General features: G+C 46.9%; 1 protein-coding gene across 1 annotated transcript in view; it reads right to left on the bottom strand.

Annotated features, from left to right (window-relative positions):
* The window catches only part of LOC119462019 (uncharacterized), a 28284-nt gene extending 20925 nt beyond the window's left edge, over positions 1-7359 (bottom strand). Inside the window, 7 exon segments of the mRNA XM_049672698.1 lie at positions 648-932; positions 1867-2054; positions 2872-2997; positions 4971-5151; positions 5469-5666; positions 6161-6461; positions 7267-7359. Of these exon segments, the coding sequence (XP_049528655.1) occupies positions 648-932; positions 1867-2054; positions 2872-2997; positions 4971-5151; positions 5469-5666; positions 6161-6382 (1200 nt within the window). The 5' untranslated portion in view covers positions 6383-6461; positions 7267-7359.
* Positions 7360-17137: the final 9778 nt, after the last annotated feature.

A 17137-nucleotide genomic window follows, 5' to 3' on the forward strand; every position in this document is an offset into this window, starting at 1 on the left:
CCATGCCTCAGCTTCTACTGTCACGAAACCCGGCGAGGTACGCCGGGTTTTGCAGTATTGGGCTCGCAGGCTCCAATATAACGATTCTTGTTGACTAGTTTAGTGCGTTTGATCCCACTTTCGCGTAATATAAATAAAGCGCAGCGCGTATATTGTTTACTGATTTAAAGTCTTCGTTTTACACACACGCGCACACACACACGCACACGCACACGCACGCACGCACACACACACACACACACACACACACACACACACACACACACACACACACACACACCACACACACACACACACACACACACACACACACACACACACACACACACACGCACAGCACGCACGCACGCACGCACGCACGCACGCACGCACGCACGCACACACGCACGCACGCACGCACACACACGCACACACACACCACACACACACACCACACACACACACACACACACACACACCACACACACACACACACACGCACGCACACACACACAGAGAGAGAGAGAGAGAGAGAGAAGACAGCCTTATTAGCTGGCTTGCCGCGTGTCTCGTGTTCTGCTTTATTTCTACAGAGACCTTACACTGTAGTGCCTTCTTCGCGAGACATAATAACCCTCTTCCAAGTACAACGATCGGCTGCAGCTCACCTGTTGGGAGACGAACACGCGGCCGAGGTCCACCACGTAGTAATCGTTCTCGAGCGTAGCCTCGGCGGAGCTGGTGTTGACCCAGGGCAAGTTGAAGCCGCTCTCCTCGAGGTCGAAACGCGCCGAGCACAGCTGCATCGGGCTTTCGGGATCAACCTCGGACATCACGCGGATGGCCGTGAACCCGCCGGAAGTGACGTTCAGGTGGAGCGTGAACTTCAGTAGGCTGCCTAGCGTGGTTTTTGTCAGCTCTGTCACCGGAAGCACGTCCTCGATGTTGTTCGTCTGCGTAGGATACAGCCGTGGATGCCAAGTATGCATGGTCCACCCTTCAAACGCAACACATAATATTGCACTACTGATTTTAGTTCACATTTGATATAAGGTCTGAAGAATCACTTCGTATAAGTACCTGTTGACCGAACGCGTTACACATTGCAAGTGAGGCGCGACAAATAGGGACATACGGAGGGTTCAACACATGCGCTAACTTTAACGAATGAAGCGCATGTGTTGTCCCTTAGTCTGTCGCTGTTTGTCGCGTTTCACCTGAAATATGTCGAATCAACAAGGCCGAATTTCTACCCTTCTCAACTCATATATCAGTGGCCTTTTTAGAACGAAGTTGAAGAAAAGTTGAATTTATACTGGTCTGATCCCACTCAGGAATTTATACTCAGGTGTTTCCTTTAAGAATGAACCCCACTGTACGCAATGAGTTGCTTATCCTTAGTAAATGAGACCAATAAGCAAACGGGCTTTTAATTACGTCTGATCACGTTCGGTTGCGAGTTCGAAGCCGGATAATGCGACAGAACAACAGCGCGGAGCCTCGAGGCATAAAGTCTCGCAGTGAAGCCCTGAGGCTACGTCAATGTTTATCGTTTTTCCATGACGCGTCAGTGTCAGCTCACACATGTTTCCGTCCGGTGTAGTTCGCTCCACAGCAGCAATGCTCGCCATACTTAATAGTAACGACGATGCATATTTCTTTTCTGCGCCGTCGTGCACAAGCGAATCGGACTACAGTCGTTATCCTAATCGCAGCTGCAACAACAAGCGTACTGAGGCAACAGAAGCAACGAACGATTGCGAAAAATTCAAGCACAGCAAGAAGAGAAGGAAAGTGTTTCGTGACCACTTTGCGACAACGCCGGAAATGCTGTAACAGTGGCGTGTCTCTGTCCTGTTAGCTTGCTTCGGAGAGCCGAATACCAACCGGCTCATCGAGGTTGATGTCCGTGAGGTTGACGTAGATGGGCTCCTTGTACATGACCTTGTTGGCCACGGTGATCTCGAGCATGGCCGTCTTGGTCTCGCCCACGTACTCCGGCTTGTTCAGGGCGAACAGAGCGAACGTGAAGCTGATCTTGTTCTCGTCGATTCGGGCCTTCTGGTAGATCGATCCTGCAAGAGAACATGGGCGAATGCTCATCCGCCGTTATTGGCCGCAGTTCACAAGATGGCATATCACGTGAGAGATTTGCGACAGGAGCGTCGCCAGGGGCCCTCGACAGCGTTGTAGACGCTGGTTTTCTATAGATCCGTGAATATTACGACACCATAACCCCCTGTACCCTGCCTCACGGGGCACGTTCGAGAAAGCGGCACCAGAAGGGCACATAGGTCGCATTGTAGCTGCTTAATAATATATTATAGTGGCAAACGGCGCCAGAGAACACAAGGAACAAGGAGACAGGGACGATCACAAGAACCTTATGATCGTGCCCGTCTACTGTTCTTGTCGCTCGCGTTCTCTGGCGCCGTTTGCCGCTATAATGAACCGACTAGCCTAACAATACGTGTTGACTAATAATACATTGTATTACATTACATTGTTTCGTATTCTTAGTTTTGCGTTAGTTTTCTTCGTTTTATTTTTTTACGCGGTTGCTATATTTACAGCAGAGCTTGCTGTTTCAGACTTCAATGCCAGAGTTAGCCTTCCGACTGCTTGTCCTCGTTGCTAAAGAACACAGGTCAAGTTTATGAGGACGGCAAAAGTACAAGTTCTTAAATCGTAGTTTGGAAAGAATATGCAATACTGCATGAATATATGACGCAGCAGACGGTGATAGAGTAGCCAGCCCATTTGCCATGTTTGCCATAGTAGAGCCGCCCATTCGTCATGTATGTTTATGCACGGCTAACAGAAGGCGTTGTGTGGTATAGGTCTCGCACCATGTTCGAGCTTTGCACATGACAGAAAGGCCAATTAATTTACCGGTGCTTGTGATGAGGCCCATGTCGATCTTGGCAGCGCTGTAGGTCTCCTTCGTCGCCGATGGCGTGAGTTCTGTCTTGTAGTGGTTGATGTCGTTGGGAATGGCCCGGTAGTTCTCGCTGAAACCTGAGGAACAAAATAATGCGCACTGAAGATTGCGTGGTGGAAAATACCGACAGCTCACTTGTACTCACATTCAGTAGAATAGAAGCGGTTTGCGCGCCTTCTAGCGTCCAATGAAAAATAAAACCAGATGGTAATGGAACACGCGACGACTAAGCCCGATAATTGTTTCCTAATACCTCAATATAAGATCTATGTAGTAGGCGCAAGCTACTGTATGTTCCACAGTGAGTGGAAAGGAAATACACATTCAAACAAACATTTCCACCACACTTCGCTCGTGTACTCATACACACACAGACGTACAGCGTTTTGGGTTTTATATCACATGCGTCACATGCCCAGGTAACAGCGATATCACTTTGACGCTAACGCCCAGATGAGAGGTCGTGAACGCATTTCAGCGTCTTAAATGTAACAAAACAGCTGTGCGCCTGAAAGAAACATAAACAGCAGCGAAGATGATGACGATAGATGTAAAAGGAGGAGGGATAAGAAATAGAAAGACAATGATGTTCGCCAGTGTAAATACCGGCTATGTACACTGTGTTGGTGTAAGGAAATAAATAGAATGAGAATGGAATGAAATAACAGTTGATGTGGACTCTTGAGTTATACAGTCGACTCCCGTTAATTCGACTCTTGCGTGCTTAGCAATGCGGTCGAATTATCCAAAAGGTCGAATTTATAGAAACGGCGGCCAAATGCGAAAAAAAAAGAATATTGCTCGAAGCTGTGTGTGATGTCTTTCTGCTTTTTTGCTCTTGATTCAACCTGCATGCGGCAACAAGCGCCGACATGTTTAAACGACGCCTTTGCGTTGAACTGAAAGTAATGTTTTGAAAACTCTGAAAATAAAGGTAAGGCAGAAGTAAAGTAAAACAGCTTCACGCCTAGCGAAGCAGCAGCGCCATCTGCAGAATTTATTGCGTTTTGTTGCCTTAGTAACGCCCACCGCGGACACATGAGGGGATGTCGGCGGGGGGCGAATTAACCGAAGTGGCATGCTCTCACTTTCAAAATAAAAGAGCTTTTCTTGAATGACCAATGTGTGGTTTCTCACCGGGACTTGCCAGTGCGTTCGAATTAAGCGAGAGGTTGAACTAGCCCAGGTCGAATTAATGAGGGTAGGTTGTATAGTATTGTTTTTGCTTTTCAGAACTGCGAAAGCGCCGTACTTATTCTTCGTTTTCATCGCGCAGGCCTCCTTCTTTCATTATAGATCATAATTCTACGTACGATGCAACCAAAGTGGATAGGTACAAGGTTATCTCGGAACACTCTTTAGCAGACAGAAAGCAAAGGCGAGTTTTATGCCACTGCACGTACGCGCGATGCACGCCGCATTACCGTCTTCGAATTCGTTCTAAGTAGCAATAACTCAGCATAGGCAGCTTAGGATGTAAGATATGGAGCCTCACTACCCCACAACTACCGCACAAGAGCCGTCTCTTTTCTTCGGCCTCAGCGCATTATAATTATGCGAAGCTCAAGGAATCCCCCCCTCCCCCCTCCCCCCTATCTCAACGTGGCGCGCCTCTGACGTCACGAGCCTCGGAGCGCTGCACAGATAAAGATAGTAGCGAATGGATGAACGAACCCTATTGAAACGATCCGTATGCCATTCCAATAATTCCATATGTTTCCGTATAATTCCGTGTTTCCGTATAATTCTTACGGTATCTATGTGAATTCCATATAAATTCTGTGAAGTTTTCATAAGAATTATACGGAATTATTGGAATGCATGCGGAACGTTTCAATATCAAACTAATACATTCAGTCTACATCCGCGCTCATAACTGATGTCCACCGCAATTGTAGGAAGACGTGCACAAGCGTACAAAAAAAAAAAAAAAGAAAAAAAAAGAAAGCTCCGCGTTCGACGTAGTGACCGAACGCGGGCCAACCCGATTGATGCCTTCATGTATTTTGCCTCGCGAGCACAAGCCGCTCGTGATTAAGCGGACACTCACTGGCGACTCCAAGGTTTCCGACAGCGAGCAGGTCCTCGAGGTCGGTGGGTCCCGTGACGGAGATGGTGACTCGGTCCGAGCGCATCTTGAGGTACATGTCAACGGTGTAGATGCCTGCGCTGTCCAGCGCGATCTCGTTCGGCCCGCTCACCTCAACCTCCAGCTTCTTCTCATCCTCGTTCTGCGATGAGCCACCGTCGGGCCATTAGCATTCATTTTTTTAGCTTTAAAACAGAGATAGATGAAAGTAGCCCAAGAGGCATTCTCTATCTCAACTTTTCCACAGCAATTTCTTTATAACAAAACAGAAATGAACAGAAGACGAGAAGTGCCCGCTGAAAAACGCTATGTGGTCAGAATCAATCCAGGAATTTCTACTTCAGCGCCACGGTTTGTACAAGTGCAGCTTGAGACGCAGACATTAGGAATTGCTTGCTGCGAAAGATAGCGAATTTACAGACGAAAAGTACTTCATAACGTCATGAAACGTGCACTCACCGCTTTGGGAGGGTTAACGGTGACTTCTGTTTGGCCAACCCAGACGTACGTCTCGAAGTCGAACTCGGCGCCGACGGTGACGTAGTGAGTCTTAGATGTCATTCGTACACGCACGGCGGTCACTGAGAAGCGGACCAGGATGTTCCTGCTAGTGTCTGGATTGACGATGTTGCCGAATTCGACCACCACCCGGTCGTACTGGGAAGTGATGACATTCGCTTTTAAGCGAGCTGCCGTTAGAAAATGGTTCGGCCAAGCAAATGATAAAAGAGAAAACCTAAGCTTATCACGTGCATGGCGTCCCACCTAAGTATGCCCCGCAGTGAGGAAGGTTTCCTCTTTTTTAAACTTTCTTTTGGGGAGAAGAGGGGATTTACTGGTACGCCAACGTATTTTTCAGCACATTTTGAGTACAGATATGTCGCGAGACTTGATTTCTGTCCGGCTTCGATTCTAAACTTACAAGTGCTCAAAATTTGTTATTTTCGTGATAGAAGATTCAGATCCACCGAGAAAGTGATGTACGCATTTCGTAGTGATCCACTCGAAGAGGTGCACTTGAGGTATACCCGCCGCAGGCAGTGTTTTAAGAAAGATCTGTGCTGTTTCAGAAAGCAAATGAGCTCTAGAGCAAGGAGCTTGCTATCTCCAATCGTTGTCGGCAGTATGCGCTGACAGGCGGCGACACTCACCACGTTCTTCACGGACTCACTGAGGATCATCTTGGGCTCGGGCTCCCCGACGCTGAATGTCATCTCGGGCGGCAGGTCCGTCTTCACGTCGAAGATGGCCAGCGGCGGCACGTAGTTCTCCGCGATCACGTCCTTGGTGAAGATGTCGACGAGAAGGTCCAGCCTCTCGGTGGGCGGCACGGTGATCTGCAGCTCGTACTCGAGCACGCGTCCCAGCTCCATGGAGGCCGGGTCGCCGCTCACGATGTTCAGCTTGAAGTCGGTCCGGTAATTCTCCTGAGTCCGTCGACGAAGGGGGCGCCTGTGCGACCGCATGGAGCAGCCGTAACTCATGTGGCAAGTACACGTATGTCCTGTCTATGTTTTTAGTAATCTTGCACCGTCTCACGTACCACGTAATTTAATTGTCAAGTTCGCTTCACTACGTCAGACTTTGCCTGAAATATTGATTTACATGATTTATTCAATAATTTAATGAAGACGACAACTTTTGTCGCCGTATCTAAGTGCTCGCGAACACGCTCGAAAAACGGGACGATCGCCCGTTCACAGAGAAAAAAGTTCTAGGACATTGGTCCAGACGGGTATCGGCACTCAAGGCCTTAAGGGATCTGCTCAAGTTCTTAAGGGCTTGTAAATTGTGCGACCGACTTTGAAAGTTGTAGCGTGTAGCATCGCGTTATTGTGTGATTTTTTCTGACTATTTTTTTTGCTTGTTTCTTCTGTGCCCACATTTTATTCCCTTTATTCCCTTTCCCCAGCACAGGGTAGCCAGGCGGTACTTACACTGGCTAACGTACCTGTTTTTCTTCCTTTTTGTCTCTCTTCCTTGACTACTGATATTCAATAAGGAGACTCAACCAAGTTCACTTACGTTTTAAAATATACTTTCACTTGGCTAAACACAGAGTTATGATTTAAAACAAAGCTAAGTGTCGACTCAACAAACTATGGTTTGACAGCTGCACACGACGTCATCACGAAAACAAACTCATCGCCTATTTACTACCCTCAAAAAGATGCCGTGACGTGGACGTATTCGCTGATTTAAAGTAAGTGGTAGGCGGGAACGGAACTGCCGTAAATAATTGGTGGCGCGCCCTCACCTGGCGTTTAGTGCGGTTGTGAAAATGGTGAGCCCGGTCAATGTCTCCAGTCAGCGCGTGGCTGTGTTCCTCGTGGTCCTCAGCTGTGTCCAGGTAGAAGGTCACCTGGGTCGTGGGATCGACGAAGGGCGATAAACTTAGCACGAAAGATTTTGTGTAAGGACATTGTCACTCGAGCTGCCACTGAGCGCCATGAGCAAGCTTGTTATCAGTATAAATTTGGCCTACATCAGCTATTTTCAAAGCAACCGCACTTGGTTTTAGCTTTACTGCACACCTCTAGCGCTATTCAGCAAAGCCAAACAAACAAGCTGGATTTTGCATGGCGAATTCTCAGCAGTGGCTAAGTAGGTTAATGGGCGGCTGCAATCAGATGATAATTGCCACAATTTCTTGGCTCCGAGGCCACGTTTAGATGCAGGAACACACACAAAAAAGAAGGGAAGCAATGTTTACTGTATTCATATTTCGAAGACACAAAGTACGATCCTGTCTTAAGGGACACATCCAGTAAGCATTCGATCTATCGATTACGACATGAGACATAGCACAAATGCCCGCAGACTATGTTTTTAAAGCATAGATATATGCTTGACGCATTACATGAGCTACGTCTCTATCCGATAATTTTTAAGAAATAGCATTGCTGTGTTGGTTTTGATGTGACTTAGGCGTTCACGAAATAATCTTTCAGTGGCTGCCAAGTCACTGTGGAATTATTGGCAATAAACGTGCCGATCAAGCTGCTCGTTCAGCTCATGAACAAGACAACCGCCTATCGATCCCGCTGTTTAGGACAGATGCTGCAAGAATGCTCCGCCTACTTGCACGCCAATGCACTTCATCAGACTGTAATAAACCACATTTTATGCACGCCCGATTATACATCTTGGATCCAACCTTAAGCCTTCGACTTCCAACAAGACTTCCCCGAAGAGATGCGACCCTTCTGTGTAGGCTATGGTTGGGCGTCGCGTTCACCAATGCCTACGCGTTCCGCATAGGGATGGCAGCATGTGACAATTGTGGAGACGCGGAAACGATTCACCATGTTCTTTGTCAGTGCCCACAATACAGTGTGCAGAGACAATCGCTCTCCGTCGTACTGAACCAGTTGGACGACCAGCCGTTATCGGAAGAAAGAATTCTGCAACATCGACGCGACTCAACATCGCATCAGAAGGCTGTGCAAGCGCTCCTGCGGTTCCTGAAGTCCACTGGCCTGTGTGAACGTCTGTGATTGGAACGCCTCCTTTATTACCTATGCCTGTGCCTTTTTTGTGTGTGTTTTTTCGCGCTCTCTTTCTCTTTATACTCTCTCCAACTCCTTTATCCCACACCCCAGTGTAGGGTAGCAAACCGGAACCTGACTTCTGGTTAACCTCCCTGCCTTTCCTCTGTCGCTTACTCTCTCTCTCTAGGCGTTCACGTTAAGAGTGATTAAACTCTACAATTAATAGCCCCTATCGTGGCATTACTTACGACATAAACCACCGCCGCTCCGCTAATCCTAACGCCAGCATAGTTGTTGGCCGTTTGCAATTATTGCGACTTAGTACTGACCCCTTCGCTGTCACTGCAGCTAAAGCTGGCAAACTATCATTAATACTTTTACAAAGATTAGTCGAACTAGGACACTTCTGCACCTTTCACTAGAGAATGGATGCCTCCGAAGCCACACAAACAGCGTGTCGAAACATGAAGTGATCGCTCTGGAACCGGAGATGCGCGACTGTTGCGTCGTAATCTGTGAGTAGATAAACTGCATGTTGGTTGAATCAGTGCTTGCCGCCAGGGCGGTGTCTCTATGATAATTTTAACTAGGAGGAAGCGGAAATGCGTGAGCAGGGCAGACAGCCGGTTACTGAAGCGCTGCTTCTAGGCTTGTACGATGAGCCAACCCGGAAAGCGCCAATATATTCAACTTTCACTTGAGTGCGATCGTTCCGACCTTCAGGTGATATGCGATTTTTAGGTACGTGAACGCTGCCACCTTGAAAGCGTTTGGCTGTCACTATCAACTTGTTTTTACTGCTCCCTTGTGTGTCATTTATACCCTCTTGAAGCATGACCAGTACAATTGGTACAACTCCTCGGTCTCTTGCAGATGTTACACAACAACGTCCGTTAAGTTAGCGCACGATATGATGATGTCACAATGCTATCGCAAAACTGTTCACGTTGTAACGAGTTTATAAACACTCTCTGTTTTGTTCTCTAAGCACCATCATTAGAATGACACCCAGATATTTGCAGTTGTTAACTTGACAGACTGAATTATTACGAAGACTATATGAAAATTTAGTAGGTGACTTCTTTCTTGGTATACGTAAGAGTACTGTTTTCTCCATGTTTAGCCATGTTTAGGCACGCCGCTCTAATAAGTTCTTTTTCTTATATTTTTTAAACACCAGCAATGACAACGTGAGTTCGGGCGCACACCTGCATGGTCGTGTCCGGATCGGTGTCGTTTTCGAAGCTGCCCGGCGACCAGGCGCCAAAGGTGACCGGGAACGGGACGCCCTCGACCAGGTGGTGTGGGTCTTCGAGCGTCACGTGGCCCGTGAGGTTGTCCACCGAGAAGAGCTGGTACCGGTTGCCAGCCACGATGCCGTAGCTGTTGACCGCGCAGGCGCACGGCTCGAGGCCCTCGCACGTGTCCTCGAGGTCGCGGTCCTTGGCCACGGCGCGGAACACGGGCCTCGAGACGTCGGGCTCCGAGATGCCCACCACTTCGGATCGGCTCGGAAACGACGGCGGGTACAAGTCCACTGGACGGCGTTTCGCGCGGTGAAGGCACGCGTCATGCGTGGGAGTCTAATGTGGTCTATATATCGACGTTAATAGTTTTTCAGTGCAATTAGAGCGAGGGGGTGCGCTACTCTGAACGTTTACAAACACCGCTAATGGTGAAATTCGCCATCTTGTCAGCTCTGATTAGCTCACAGGGCTGCTACGGCCTCTCTGATTGGCTTAAAAATTCCAACATGGCGGAATTTAACAGTTTCTAAGAAAACAGCCAGGGTGTAGTTGATATTTTAGCTGAATTTAAGAAGTGGTTTGCTTGACAGGTCACGTAATGCGCAGAACTGATAACCGGTGGTCTTTCAGAGCAACAAAATGGCTTGCCAAAGGAATAAGTATCTGCATGAAACGAGTTTGCATGCTTACATGTAATTGCATCCCAGCCCCCCCCCCCCCCCCCCCAAAAAAAAAAAAAAAAAAACAACAAGAAAATGTCGAGGATTGCAGAGAAATAGATGGTGTTATAAAATGAGGAACTTTGTAGGCATAGGGCGCAGTCGGCTGACGCAAGCCAAGGGTTATTGGAGACCGCTGGGAGAGGCCTTTTTCCGCCAGCGGGCACAAAAATAGGCTGCTAACGATGATGAGAGCATTTTAGCAAACCGCAAAACAGTCACTAGTATGGTGCCCACATCATCATCAACATCAACGCTGGCTCTACATTACAACCTGCCTATCTTAAACTCGGTATTAAATTCATTCTTTTTCATATAACGCAGAACAGCACTGGTAAAAGAAAATTTGTCACGTGACAGCAAATAATGGCTCTACACCAGGTACTCGACACAAAATATTCTGAATTTAAGCACTCAAGTTGCCGTTACAGGCTATCACAGGCAGAGAAAATACCCAACGAAATGCGTCTCACCAAACTCGTCGCAAGAGTCACCTTCCCAGCATGGCTTGCAGATACAGCGGCCAAGTCCATCACAAGCTCCGTTGATGCACGGTATAGTTCTGGGAAAGAAGGTTACAGTTTTGGGCTTGCCACGCCAACGCTAATTGTCTTAAATCTTTAGTTACTATAGCGAAGTCCAACGTGGAATCATATAACAAACAGTTAAAATAAGCGAAATCCAGTTGGCAGGCTAATAGCTCTTTAAGCAAGCTTCTCCCGATTATCACGTTGCGAGCGGGTGATTAGGCACATATGAGCGTACACCGACACCGATACCGGCGTACATCATGCCACCAGAATGACAGGGTGACCCAACCTAACCTAACCTAACCTACCAAACGCAAGTGAACATGAACGATTATGTTAAAGTTTTGAAGTGTTTGGTATAGTCTACTTTCTTGTTACTGTAGGAACACTCTAGGGTAAATCAAGCTTGCTTTTCAGATATGGACTGTCGTGTTTGAATGTCTTAGCGTCTATTCTAACAGAAATAAGGGGTCAGAGACCATGGCATGGAAAGACCACTTAAACACTATCAACTCATGCTGAAACTTATGCACGACTAGACTGACGTTGGTCTTGTCATACAATGAACTTTGAATTTCCGGTTCGATTCTGTACGACTTAATGTGGCCGGAACAGTTACTGAAGGTATACCTCGACAGCTTAAGATGACCGGACAACCGACCATAAGAACAGCACGCTGACAAAAAGAAAAAAAAAAAAAAAAAAAAGGGAACAGGAGGCACAGGAAGCTGTATAATCTAGAAGTTCCGTTTGGTAGCTCTTCTGACGCGTCGTAAAATGTGGTGATGGGACTCTCGCGTGCCTGGTCTTACACGCGATGGCACACTTTGCGTGCTTGACCTGGAAGAGGAACAAGTTGTGGCGACGTGTACAAAACTCCTGAAACGCAACAACGTGCTCTTGTTGGATCGCGCTGAGCAGTTCCTTAAACGTGCTAGTACTATTTGATTGTGCCGATGTTTGTATTAAAAAAAGAAAGAAAACGAAAAAAGACAAAGATCACTTGTATTTTGGTGCGACTTACACTTTGCAGTCGCCTTCTAAGCAGCTTTCTACAGTTCTTGTGCAACTGCTTCCGTCTGCTGCCCCTGTAACAATAGAGCAAGCGGTGAATTTGCTGTGAACAACTGAAATCAATGAATTTCTCAATCAGGGAGCCAAGGTTCACATTTTCAGACCAGAAATAGAGAGAGAGAGAGAGAGAGAGAGAGAGCGAAATAGAAAGACACCCACTTCATGAAAAAAAAAAAATACGATTAAGGGGTTAAGAGAAAAAAATTATGTAGATTCAACGCACTGTATGTGAAGCGAAACTTTCGTAAAGCGGTTAATCAAATGCTATAAACTTGCCTATTTCATTCCTGCGTCTTTGGCATAAAGGAAACTCCAGCGCATGCGCTCTTGCACACCTGTGCTATGCAGTGTGACACACGCGGAAATCGTCTTAAAGAGCTAGTCGACGTTGGTGCGGTAGAAGTATACCTGCAATTGCGGCTTACAATAGGGGTAAAAAAGTGCGATTGTAATGAAGCCCACTAGGCGGAAGCAATCTTGACGATGAATGAAAAAAGCAGATGGGTGGCAAGGAAGAGAGTTATCAATGTTCTCGCGAGAATCTATTTGCAATGTACTCCTATAGTATCCAAAATCTGGTACGTAATGAACATATTGTGCACATCGCGTTCCAGCATTCATACGATGCACAGCGACAATGTAGGCATCCAGCTGGGAGCGAACTAGCAGAACGAACTTATTCCATACCGTCAAAGGCGGTGGGCTTGGGCTCGTTCATTTGTCTTGCGGCTAGTTGTTTCACGTTTTATTTTTATTCGAGACCAAAGAGAAGTCTTTCTGCAGACAGTGAATAAAATTCGCCCCCCCCCCCCTCCCCGCCTCCCCCAACCTTCTCTTGTTTGTGCTTGAATTCTAACCGCTTTCGACGACGATGATGATAGTAATGATTTACTGGCATCCCCTTTGAAACGGGGCGGTGACAAATATTCCTCTAGCCTGTTTGAGCTAATCAGGCATACGCTATATATATTTTCACGTGCTACAGAAGGCCTACAGAAATGCCACCAGGTCACGAGGTGCGGCGCGAGCCAGTATTCAGGCAAGGATAAAAGAAGTTGTTTTTGGGTCGGCCATCTTCTTGGGTAGTGCACGTCTCTGCCGGTGCAGTACTTCTTCTTATAAAGGCCTTCTGTAGCACGTGACAATATACATGCTTTTCAATGTAGCATTTTGCCTACATCTTATTTATTTTATCTTTCGAAAAACTTCTAGATCTAACTTGTACCTATGCCTGTAATGGATCCGGTCATATCAATCTCTTTCAGTCAATCCGCTCCTATCAATCTCTCTCTCTCTCGCTTTCTCTCGATAATGATGATCATGATTTATTGGCATCCCCTTTGAACAGAGCGGTGACACACAGTCACCTAGACTGCATGATTTGAAATGTAAATCTTCTTTCTCTTCAAGGGCGCCTCGCGGTGGCTGCTGGAGGAATTACCGTAGCGATGCATGGTACGAGCTGTGAAGCGCGCTCCCGTAGCGTCTAGTTGGGTTGAACTAGACTAGTTGCAAGAACGGATATTTAGGCTAGTTGGTCTAGATTCGTCGTGGTGCCTTGGACTCGGAGCTGCTCTTCAGTAGCCCGGTCTATCCAAGTAGATAGACAGTTCGAAAGGCACGTGAATAGCGTTGCCGTCGGAACCTCTGTCATTCTTTATCTGGCTTTTCGCGCATACGTGACCTGGGTGAGGGATTTACGGAAATGCGTATTAGTGTGGTTTTATTAATGCCTTTCAGTTGTGAGCCGCGCCATTGTCCGTCCTCTTCTCTTGCGTATAGTGCTTGCCTAAGACACCACAAACGATGCTAATCTCGCCGGTAGAGGCAGTATAAACCTCGGTTGTTCTGCGCGATCTCGAAGTCATTCTTGAGGGACGTGGCTGAGTACGGGAACCCTGGTCTTCACACTCTTAATCTCTTTTCTCCCATTTTCGCATTCTCTAACGCTGTATTTCTGCGCTCCGGATGTACAGCTGCAGCGAAAAAAGATTAGCACAAGTGGCCGATGACCGGAGCAGAGAAATTGTGGTATGCGGCGCTGTTGTTCCCGTGAACAGCTGCAGCGTCGTGTGCCGCAATTTATCTGATCGTATGATCGGTCACTTGTGCTAATCTTTTTCCGCTGCGGATATACCTTTACTTATTGCCGAACACGGATCGACTCCGGCCAGCAACTGCGAGGAACTACACGAAGGCATGGGAAGCACAAATGGCGATTGGGCTACCGGAGGAAATAACATGCAGCTAAGCATGGAGAAAACAGTACTCTTACGTATACCAAGAAAGAAGTCACCTACTACATTTTAATATAGTCTTCGTAATAGTTCAGTCTGTCAAGTTAACAACAACAAATATCTGGGTGTCATTCTAACCGATAAACGTACATGGTCTAGTCCCATTTCAAGCATTTGTACATCTGCGCTCAGGCAACTTTGGACTCTGAAGAGAAAACTAAAATATGCTCCTTTAAGTACAAAATTGCTAGCTTATAATGGTTGCGTTAGGTCGAAGGTCGAATACGCGGCGGTCATTTGGGATCCTCACACTAAAAAGATGTGGCAAAATTGAAAAGAATTCAAAGGAAAGCAATAAGATTCATTTTTGGAAAGTATAAAAGGTATGATTCGCCATCTTCACTCATGCAACAACATAATATTTCAACATTGGAGTCCCGTCGAAAAGTTGCTCGCCTAGCCTTTTTGCACAAAATTATTTCAAGAAAGGTAAATGTTAATTTGCCTGATTGTGTTAAGCCAGCCGCTAGAACGAAAACAAGGCGATTTCACCCACGCTTACTAGCTCCAATATTTGCCCGCACTGAAGGATTTAAGCATAGTTTTTTTCCCCAGAACTGTTGCTGATTGGAATTTGTTGCCAATTGAAGTGTTCGATTAAGATAATTTTATCAGGGAAATAGAAAAAAAAACTTTTTTTTTTGTAGTCCTCTTTACTGTACAATACTGCTGCTGCTTGTTATGTTCGACTTGTTTGGGAATGCTGATGTATTTATTTGTTTTCAATGTATATTACTTTGATGCTTTCGCGACGCGGATTTAATATGTTTACCTGTTTGGATTAAGAAGCTCTATTAATATGTTCTGTTGGCATGTTCGTAGACAAACCTGCTCTTGTGTTGTATATAGTCCCCCTCCTGCTTGGGCCAGAGTTATGGCTCGCAGTGCGTGTAAATAAATAAAAAAAAGAAGGCCGGAATAAAGAGACTATAATCTCCGAGATTGTGTCCCTCCGCGTGCGTGGCAATCAGGTGGGGCAAAGCGGCGGTGGGCTGCTTGGCAGTCGGCGCATCGTGCGTGCCGACTGAAGCATGGCCGCGACGGTCTTCCGAGCATGACCGGCATGACCACGCTGCGAGCACACACGCAGGCAGAACGCGGGTTGCGACGCAGCTCCCGTCAAGGTCGCGCCACCTGAAGGGCACCGCGCAGCTTGGTGGCTCCGGTGGATCGATTAAGCCTGCTCAGCGGAGGGCTCGTTCAGTGCTTGGAATAATATAAAAAAATACAATAAAAAAGCGCCGATCACCAAATGTACACAGGCGAATGTGTAAATGTGCTTTGCGAATAGAAAACAAGAAAAAAAATCGGCCTCCATTCCATCCTGTGAAATGTGGATGCACAGCGAAGCTGTTGCTGACGTTAGACAAGCACCACCACCACAAGCGACGTATATCACGCGCTCACGCATGCGTGCGGAAGTGCAGCATACATCCTGATTGTCCTATAGGCCCTCCGCCAAGCGCAAGTGCGTTACTGAACTAATTGGATTTCTCAAAGTAAATTGCGTCAGAAAATTCGTAAAGTACGACTTACATACAGGCAGCCGACATGATAGCTTCGGATTGTAATTCGAATGTACGAGAATAACGGCACCGTCACGTGACGATATCGCCTGATGACGTGATATGATGACGTCATCACGTCAAACGTGACGTCACGCGTCTTCGTCAAGTGATGATGTCACCTGATGACGTCATGTGATGCCTCTTGGAGAAGCAGCACACTGTGCGCTTCTCGCTTCTTTGCGCTGTCTCCGGGATTGGCCCACATTTTTGCGATAGCACCGCGCACGCGGACACGAAATATCCCGACCAACTAGAGGCATATTAGAAAAAATACGCAGACCAGACGCACATTATGGAAGCTACGTGAAGCCAGCTTTTGTGAAGCGGTCAATGAAATGCTATAGAACTGTTCATCATCTGCACAACATTTTGCAGAATAACGATTAAGTGCACGCCTACACGGCAAGACATGAAGACCCTCCACCATACAACCACTTATTAGTCTGCCTGCGGGATCGGCCCACTTTGTTATGACGCCGTCTCCGGGGTCGGCCCAGTTTATAATTGCACTGTCTCTAATATTTTACTACTGTAAAAAAAGTAGTGACGCTTCCATATTTACCACTGATGTTCTCTAGGACGTGTGTGTTTACAAGTTGCAATTAAGAATGAATACGAGCCTGGTGGGAGCAATGGAAAGTGCGTAGAACAGGCCACTACGTGAGGAGACATGCGGAAGGTAGAAAATCACACGAGACACGCGCGGCGCTTTCGTTAATTATTTTCCCGGAAGCGAACTGTGACCCCCGTACAAGAGAACAATTCTGGCACGATATTAACGCGATAGCGTTTAGGGCCCCGTGTCGCAGAAAATCCGGCGTCGGCAACCGGCGTGTGATCGCGGGTAGCGGAGAAAATCATTCAACTACATCAACCCTGCAGGCCCTCCACGTGGTGCAAGGTTTTGGTGAACAAAAATTGAATTTCTCACAGTGAAATCCGTCAGAAAAATGGTAAAGTACGACTTTACCATTCGGCGTCGGATTCGCCGTCGGACTGTTTACCAATCGGCGTCGGATTGTAATTTGAATGTATGAGAAAACCTAATTCTGCTACGAGGAAACTCAAACACAAACCCCTTTTCCAGCATTTCTACCAGACCTGCGGGCGTCGGGGCAATAGCAAACAATACATAAAATAATAAAAAAAAGGTGCTAGGACCCTTCACATTTTAATATAAGACCACTTATATTGCCCCTGGA

The sequence above is a fragment of the Dermacentor silvarum genome, chromosome 8 (genome assembly GCF_013339745.2).
Source record: "Dermacentor silvarum isolate Dsil-2018 chromosome 8, BIME_Dsil_1.4, whole genome shotgun sequence".
In the NCBI taxonomy this organism is placed as follows: Eukaryota; Metazoa; Arthropoda; class Arachnida; order Ixodida; family Ixodidae; genus Dermacentor; species Dermacentor silvarum.